Here is an 8,833-nt window from a genome sequence, read left to right as displayed (position 1 = left end):
CATGGCTGATATTTCCATGCCATGCTTGACACTGGGAGTACATTCTCCTTGATCCAAGAGTCCTGTTGTAGGCAGTAGGAGTAAGAAGTGGAGATTTAGTGGATGACAGATGTTTTTACTAGTAAATGAACAAGTTCAGACTGCATTAGGACATTCAATATCGCGAACAGGCGGGGTCGCTGTGAGCGCTGAGCGAATAGGTACGAGTTGTGAGTTATTGAGAGTTGTGAGTTGTGAGAAAGATGGATAAAGCAAAAAAGCAGTTGAGGGCTATAAAATAGAAAAAGAAAGGGAAAAGGAGATGGCATGTCAAGGGATGCGACAGCAGCTAAAAGTTGATGGTGAAAGGCAACAGGTAGGATTTAAAGTGTGACGTCTGTGCCTGGAGGCTTGCAAATATTCATGTTTACAGACTAGCTAACGTTTGCTAATGCTGGGAATGTAGCAGCCAAATGGGGGTTTAAATTACAGCTAGCTTAGAATATGCAAAAACAAGGTTGCTAACCTGAAAACTGGAATATATAAGGTAGCATGTAAAATGAATGACAAGAATCTAGAAAACAACTAATGCAATATGGTTTACCATGGAATCATGCATAGATTTGCTACCAAACATGGAGGCTTGCAAATATTAATGTTAACAGACTGGCTAGTGTTTACAAAACTTAATGCAAACTAATGTTGCTGATAGCTTCATTTAGATTTTGGTTAAACCCTATGGTCCCAATCCCATGCATCACATATCTCAATTTTATTAAGATAAAATAACAACTAGTAAATATAATGTAGCATGCACAATAAATGACTAGAAGCTGGAAAACATAACGTATGCAATAAGTCTGGTAATGGAACTACCATGGAATCATTAATAGATTTTGTTTTTCCATAAGCTGTTCATGTAAGCTGTGCTGTCAGACATACAGGCTATAGTTACATCTGTTGGGTGACATGGAAGTTGTAATTACAGGGTCACATCTCTCTCTCTCTCTCTCTTTAAAGGTATGTGCTATATTATATGTACAACATACAACAACTATTATGCAGTAAGGTTGTGCTGCTGTTGAAATTACATTCACATTTTGGATTTTAATAAGTACAAATATGGCACACGCGTAGAAGTGTAATTTGACAGACTTGCACATATTTGAGAGATCAAAGCTTTCCATGTGGGCTTAAAGTCAAATTAACTTTCTCATTGGTGTAGGTGGAAGAAAGAGCATAAAAAATAAGCTTTATCAGATAGCAGAACCATGGAAACAACAGAGACATTTTATCAAAGCTGTCTGTGTTTGTGACAATACCACATGATCTCACATATGGGCCGGTCTGTATAAACATAAAGGAACGGCCAGAGGAACGCAACACTGAAGCAGGTGTGTCACAAGTGAACTGGACGTGAATTATTCCTCTCCTCTCAAATCAGTCAGAAGAACTTTAAAGAAGAGGCCGCTTTTAGGTACAGTATTTTAAACACAGACATTAATTTGATAAAAGTGCATTTGTTCACAGTAGATTATACACAAATGTGCTATTAGGAATGTGGAAAAATTTAGCTTTTATTCAAGTCAAAGTTTGGTTAGAATGAAAGTTTGGACATATTTATATAACATATTTATACAACAGTTAATTCAATACAGATAGTATCAAAGCAGTTTCACATTAATACACAGGAAAATAACAATGTTAATGTTTTACAATTCATCAATTATGAATAAAAACAGCTGTACCGGTGCTCTACAGAAGACTATAGAGCATAATTCCGCTCAAGTCAGTTCAATAACAATGTCGATGTTGCAAAGTTACTGTCATTCTCATCTGATAGTGTCAGTACAGTGAGATCCATAATATAAGTGATTATTTGTTGTCTTTTAAACAGTAATTTCTGGCTATGCTTTATGCTTAAATACTGGACGCTGGGATGAATTGTCCCTGGGCATAGGTTTCTTAACAAAACGAATACTTAATTTCCCCTGTATTACTATGTTTTAATCAACAAAGAGTGAGTATTACTTAAAACGTAAAATATTTATATCTTAAATATACTTAAAAAGAAGAAGTAGCATTCAGAATGTGCAGAAATATACCTACAGTACTGTGTATGTCTGATATGGTCCTTAAACAAGACACATTTTAAACAAGGACACAAACATCTTTCATTATGACTGGTGTCATTATCTTATCTGATATCCATACAGACGCAAACATGATGCAGAAATATTTGCATAGCTTCCCTCTCACACATGCAATTAGGCAAAACTTGTAATCCCTTGTGTAAAAAGTTTACCGTACTTTAAAAAGTATCTACTGTACTATGGAAATAATAGTTAATTATAATACTAAATAATAATTCTGTGAATAATGTTTGAAATTGAAATAATGTTTCAAGTGGTCCCTCCAAATTCATCTGAAAACTTAACTTTTAATGACTTCTGCAGTCTCAAAATTATTCGACCCCTTCATGGCAAGCATTTTTACTACTTAGTAGAACACCCTTTTGCTGTTATAATAATAATAATAATAATAATAATAATAATAATAATAATAATAATAATAATAATAATAATAATAAACTTTATTTTCTAAAGTGCCTTTAAAAGTCACATCTCAAAGCTCTTCACAAAAATAAGAAAAACAAAGGAAATAAAATAATATAAAAGAAATGCATTCATAAAATGATAAAAAGTACATTCAGATATACAATACAAAAATAAAATAAAATATGTTATAAAACAATTCAATAAAAATAGTATAGAAATTTTTTTAGAAGTAATCAAATAAATACCCTAAAAAAGTATGTTTTGACGGAAGATTTATAAACACTAAGAGATTCTGTTTGCCTGTCAGAGGGCAGAAAGCTCCATCATTTTGGAGCAAATGAAGAGAAAGCCATATCATCCATCTTATCATCTTAAACGAGTTGGTGGGCAGTTAAATGACCAGCTTCAGGGATTAAGGATAGATAGTAACTGACAAATATTGAGGAGACAAACCATGCAAAGCCTTATAGTTAAGCATGAGAATTTTAAAATCAACACAAAGCCAGAGTAAGGACTCCAACATAGGAGTGATCCCTTGTCCTGGTCCTAGTCAGGATTCTGATGGCAGTTTTTTTTTAGAACTCAGAACTCCAGCCCTTAGAGCATTGCCATGATCAATACAAAAATATACAATAATGTTAATGAACTTTTCAGCCATCGTAAATAACAACGTAGGACACAGTCTGGCAATGTTTCTAAGGTGAAAAAAGACGTTTTGACAGTATTCTGGAAATGAGGATCAAATGTTAAATTAGCATCAAATACCACCCCCTAAATTTTTGTTTATATCGCTTGAAACCTTAAGATAGAGCCATCCACATTTAAAGTTAAAGACCCAGCTTAATGTAGCTGGTGGGCTGAACCAATAAGTATAACCTCAGTCTTGTCACTGTTTAGACAAAGACAATTTTGAGACATCGTTTTTTTGTTTGTTTGTTTTTTTCTCAGAAATGCAATACACAGCCATATTATCATCTGCATAAGAATGAAAGTTGACCAAGTGACCAAATGTAGATGCAGAAGAGTAAAGGGCCCAGAATTGATCTCTGAGGAACACCAGATTGCACCACACCAACCTCAGATCTGCAACCACCCATAGCAACAAACTGCTTTCGATTTGAAAGGTATGACTTAAACCAGTTTAGTGCAGTATCAGAATCACTAAAGACAGTCTCTAAACAGATGATTAAAAAAGAGTGATCTACAGTGTCAAAAGCGGCACTGAAATCAAGGAGAATCAAAATTGGAAGACAGCCAGAGTACAAAGAAATTAACAAATCATTTGTCATACGATCATAATCATTTCGTCAAATCATGCCTTAACTAATGCAGTTTCAGTGCTGTGGAATTTAGGGAAGCCAGATTGAAGGGCCTCAGAAAGATTGTTTGCAGTAAGATGAGAGTACAATTGACCCTTCGCTAAGCCACGCCTGAAAACCGCCACTGGCCAATCGTGTCTTAGCAACCCTAACTAGGCACGGGAGGTCTGGCAAGGTTTCGAGCGAGGGAAACATGCTGAAGCGTTGTGCGTATGGATTGTGCAATTCTGATATCCGGTATCCTAAAAGTTTGGATGGGGGAGTGAAATTTTTTCCTTCCCGAAAAGCCAAGGGGAGAAATGACGGGCGTGGATCAAGCAGTGTGGGAGACCCCATTCACAACTAAATGTCAACAGGATTGACAAAAATACCTATTGCTTGGAAGTTGGAAATAATTACGGTTCTTTGTTCATAATGCACATTTTAACGTAAAATAAGACGTTTAAAGACAAGACGGAGGCTCATTGACATACTTTAAAATATATTTTAGCATTTTGTTTATCGACAGCCTACTAAGTTACCCCTGACTGAGTAACTTTAACCCAATCCGATCGCGGCTCTCCCGGTGTTAGTGTTATTCCACGAGATTTATGGATAAACTGTTTGATTTATAATTATTAGATTAGTTTCACATTTCACTTACCCTGCTGTGCACGAACATAGCTGTTCCTCAATTTGTGTGTTTCCCATTTGATTGGTCAGCGTATGAGGCGGCGGCTGCTGCGACTATAGGCTTTAGCTTAAATTTTTATTAAATTATTCTCTTATCGGTTGCATATTATGTCGTGGATACACAATGATACCCCCACCTCTACCAGAAGGTCGCAGGAGATCAAATAATCCAAATTTGGCGGGTCGGCCTCGTTTACACTCAATTCGGACCCACTGCTCCTCGTTAAAGCCCACCACGATCTCATGAAAGTGCATATCTATAGCATGAATTTTATTTCTCATGCCATTTACACCAAAAATATTTTTTGCGTGCATATGATAGGCCTTTTTCGCGTGCATTTGATATGCACTTTATGGCGTGTAATATGCACGCACTCCACACCCCTAATCCTACCCAAGGGCTTTACAGTGTGTATCATGCACGCAAAAACTAGTTTTGGCATACAAATGGCATGAGAAATAAAATTAGTGGTATATATCGGTACTTTAATGAGATCGTGTTGTATGTTCCCACCAGTCCTGAGATCTCTCTCGCACACAATAACTGAAGCGCATGGGCTGCAATGATGGCCCTTTTCGTCCTCCTCCTTCTCAAAATCATGGTGATGTTTAGCAAACTTTGCATATATCGCAAAACTAGCATCAAGCATATTTTGTGTTCGTCTATCTGTGCAAGAACCCCCTTTAAGCATGCGCGATGTTTCATATAGTATGTCAAGTGTAAACGCACAAATCGAAAATGGGTCACAATTGAAAGAACATGTAAATGGACGGTCAAAAAAATTGTATTTAGGCAACAAATCAAAATTGGGCATCAGGACCTGCAGTGTAAACAGGGCCAGGACTCTTTGTGCCATGTTTCAGTTAAGCACACAAGGTCCCAATAACGCTCAGAGATAAAAACAATAATCCAACTGGTGAAGCATGATTCATTTTGAGACTGCAGAAGTCATTAAAAGTTGCATTTTCAGTTAAATTTGGGGAAACCACTTGAAACATTTGTTGTGTTGGGCTATTTCAATTACCATTGTTTGATCTGATCATTGCAAACAGCTAAAATTCTGTAAATTTTGCCAAGAAATCTGATTTGCAATGGGGGTTGAATAATTTTTATTATAACTGTACTTAAGTGTGAAGTTACGAAATGTATTGAAATGTTAATTTCACTTAAATGAAAATGACCCACTTAAGTACATCTCTATATGTCATTTCATAATTACAACTACAGTCTTCTAAATATGGTTGAAGTGTCTTGCCGAATGTCAGATAAGCGTTGATGGTAAACTAAAATAGACTAAAATTGTATGTAATTTTTATGTAATGCATGTTAGTAAGCGCGTACACAATTCATTTTTCGTAAAAAATGTACTTCTTTAATCACTGATTATTAAAACAGTGTTTTAAAATGTACTTCAAAGTAAATCTTTTAATTTGACATTGCAAAGTGCACCTTGTGTAAAGTGCACTAGAGCATTTAAGAAACAATCGTGAAAGTGTACTCTCTTTAAGTGGCCCTTTTATTACATTAAATCTTTACTGTACTTGCAGATAATATTAAAGTGCCCATTCAAAACAATTATGGCACGAGCTTCTGTCTGATATGCAAAAGTTGTCATAGTACTGTGTGGTTTCTATGATGCTCTTTTTAATTTCACTCCATCGCTCTCTTTCCTCTCAAGGTCAATCGTACAAATATGGATGACGAAATGGATTACTACTCTTATGATGGAAATGAGGATTACGAAGCAGTGCCTTGTAACCTGACGGGGTACAACAAGGATGAAGTGAACATCCAAACGTACATCTACTCCTTGATTTGTGCTCTCGGCTTGGTGGGCAACGTGTTGGTCCTCGTAACGTACACCTTCTACAGGAAAGCCAAAACCATGACCGATATCTTCCTGGTTAACGTGGCATTAGCGGATCTCCTCTTCGTCGTGGCCCTTCCGCTGATCATATACAACGAACAGTACAGTTGGAGCATGGGCACATGGGCCTGTAAGTTGCTGAGAGCCGCCTACAGCATTAATGTTTACAGTAGTACGCTCCTGCTAGCCTGCATTAGCGGCGACCGCTACATCTCCATCGTCAAAGCCACACGATCCGTCCGGATTCGATCGCAAGCTCGAGCGTACAGCCGCCTCATCTGCCTGGTCATATGGCTGCTTGCATTCATTTTGTCTTTGCCTACGCTCATATATTACAAAATGGAACAGAACGAATGCGTCAACATCTTTGAGAAGCCCGAAACCGCCATTCTAATGAAGATCCTGATTCCCAGCATGCAGATGCTCGTCGGGTTCTTGGTGCCGTTGATGGTCATGATATTCTGCTACTCGTGGATCATTGCGACGCTGCTCAAGGCAAAAACCTTCCAGAAGCACAAGGCGGTCCGAGTGGTTTTGGCCGTGGTCTCTGTTTTTGTCCTTTGCCATCTGCCTTACAACGTGGCGCTCCTCGTCTACATCAGTAAACTGTTCACTGAGAGAGCCTGCAAGGAGGAACAGCTGACTCTGATGACGCTGTCCATCAGCAGGAGCCTAGCTTTCCTTCACTGTTGTCTAAATCCCATTCTGTACGCCTTCATTGGGGTTAAATTCAGGAGCCACTTCTGTCAGATTCTACAGGACTTGCGGTGCCTGGGGAAACGGTACATTTACTCGGGACGCTCCTCTCAACAGACCTCTGACTTGTACGTATCGGCAATGAAAACCGTTGTAGAACAAAAACATGACAACCAATCGTCATTTACAATGTGACAACATTTTCGAGTGATTGCTGTCTGGTTGTTCTCAAGAAAGCAGTGAATGATTCTGAGTATGATTTACCAAGTAATGTTATATGCTAAATATTTTGGTAACTGTACAATAAGGTGCCATTAGTTAATGCATTTACATTACCTTGTAATGAGCAATACTTTTGCTACAGTAAGGGATTATTTACATCCAAGAATATGTTTAATAATATGCTAATGTTCTATTGCTTGTCAGTTCCAGTCATCTCAGGTTCATTAAATGATGTTAACATACAACCTTTGATTTTAAAAGAATGCATTAGTAAATGTTGCAAGTAACATGAACTAAGACTAAGAAGTGTTTTAACTTTATTGTAAAGTGTTCCAAAACTTTCTTTTGAATTCGTGATATGAAAAATATGAGAAATATTTTTGTTTGTAAGCAAAATGTTGTGATGTTTTCTTCATTGTCTTATTCAAATGTGTTTTACCGTAACTTTACTGTGGGTCGACTTCTACAGCCGATATCTGATTTGCAAGGCAAATGCTTACCAGCCTTGTCAACAATGTGCTATTAAACCATATGAGTCCAGAATGGCTCAATATAACATATCATTGCAATATACAAAACAAGCTTTAACAAGAAAACCAAAACATTTAAACTTTATTAACCCTAAAGCCTAATGTACCATATTCGATACTCAATTTCTAAGGCCTGTAAATGATCAACATGATCAAAACTTTGCTGAAAACCTGTTGCACATAATCTACTACAATCATTCTGTCGTCTGATTGATAGTTTATACTTTTTATATAGTTTAGTTGTACAAATGTGCCACTTTAGCGAGTGCTTCACATGTCTTCTGCTGTGAAATCTGTACTGATTTTTTTTAAATAAAGTAAACATGAGAATAACTTTATAAGGTTCATTTGTTCATCCCTCAATTATCATTGTATTACATTGCATTATATGTTTTAAAACTGCAGAGCTTTCATTTTAAAAACAAGCATTTAAATTTCATCTTAAGACATATTATTTGCAGATATAGAGTGACAGCTGATATTTATATGCATTTTATGTATGTATCTGTTATACTGATATAAAGATCTCATTGATTTACATTACAAGCATCAGAATTTCATCTTACATTTAGTCTAAATATCAGTATCTGCACCAAATTGCAAGTGTTTTTTCCTCCTTGAGTTTGAGCTCCATATTCTCACTATATCAGACTATATGAGCCACAAAAACCCATTATATAATACATATTAAACAAAAAAACATGCATTTTTAAAATTGATTTTGTCTAAAGGTTTTAATAAGATATTCAATTTAAAAAAGATGACTATTATTTCTGACTATTCTGCCTGATTTGTTGATTGAACAATAGTTTCACTGTGTATAATCATGAAACTGAGACAGTGCTCTATGAGATCTGAGGTTTGTGAAATTGATTAACCATCTATGGGACTAAGTTTTACATATACTTAAGACTAAAATCATTGTCCAAAATTAGTTTTCAAAATCTGACCTTTGACATTTTTAGGGTGCCATTATTTATAACCGACTT

The 8,833-nt window shown here is 36.3% G+C and overlaps 1 protein-coding gene across 2 annotated transcripts; it reads left to right on the top strand.

The window, feature by feature from the left end:
- Positions 1–241: 241 nt before the first annotated feature.
- On the top strand, positions 242–8,182 carry ccr6b (chemokine (C-C motif) receptor 6b). 2 transcript variants are annotated; one of them, XM_077238589.1, is made up of 2 exons: positions 242–355; positions 6,208–8,182. In XM_077238589.1, exons 1-2 carry the CDS (start codon positions 302–304, stop codon positions 7,285–7,287), a joined length of 1,134 nt encoding a protein of 377 aa, XP_077094704.1. In that variant the 5' UTR covers positions 242–301; the 3' UTR covers positions 7,288–8,182. The 2 variants fall into 2 exon arrangements, with proteins under 2 accessions (XP_077094704.1, XP_077094705.1); XM_077238590.1 differs by lacking the exon at positions 242–355 and adding an exon at positions 1,152–1,456.
- Positions 8,183–8,833: the final 651 nt, after the last annotated feature.

This window comes from Siphateles boraxobius, unplaced genomic scaffold (assembly GCF_051911475.1).
Source record: "Siphateles boraxobius isolate OS27281-9 unplaced genomic scaffold, OSU_SipBor_1 22, whole genome shotgun sequence".
Taxonomy (NCBI): Eukaryota; Metazoa; Chordata; class Actinopteri; order Cypriniformes; family Leuciscidae; genus Siphateles; species Siphateles boraxobius.
The sequence above is the reverse complement of the archived record's forward strand: the minus strand, read 5'-3'. Positions and strand labels throughout refer to the sequence as shown.

Excerpts from the sequence above, each read along its gene's own strand:
- ccr6b (XM_077238589.1), top strand. The coding sequence starts at position 302 with ATGGCATGTCAAGGGATGCGACAGCAGCTAAAAGTTGATGGTGAAAGG. Across the intron at positions 356-6,207 it reads TTGATGGTGAAAGGCAACAG|GTCAATCGTACAAATATGGA; the intron begins GTAGGATTTAAA and ends TTTCCTCTCAAG.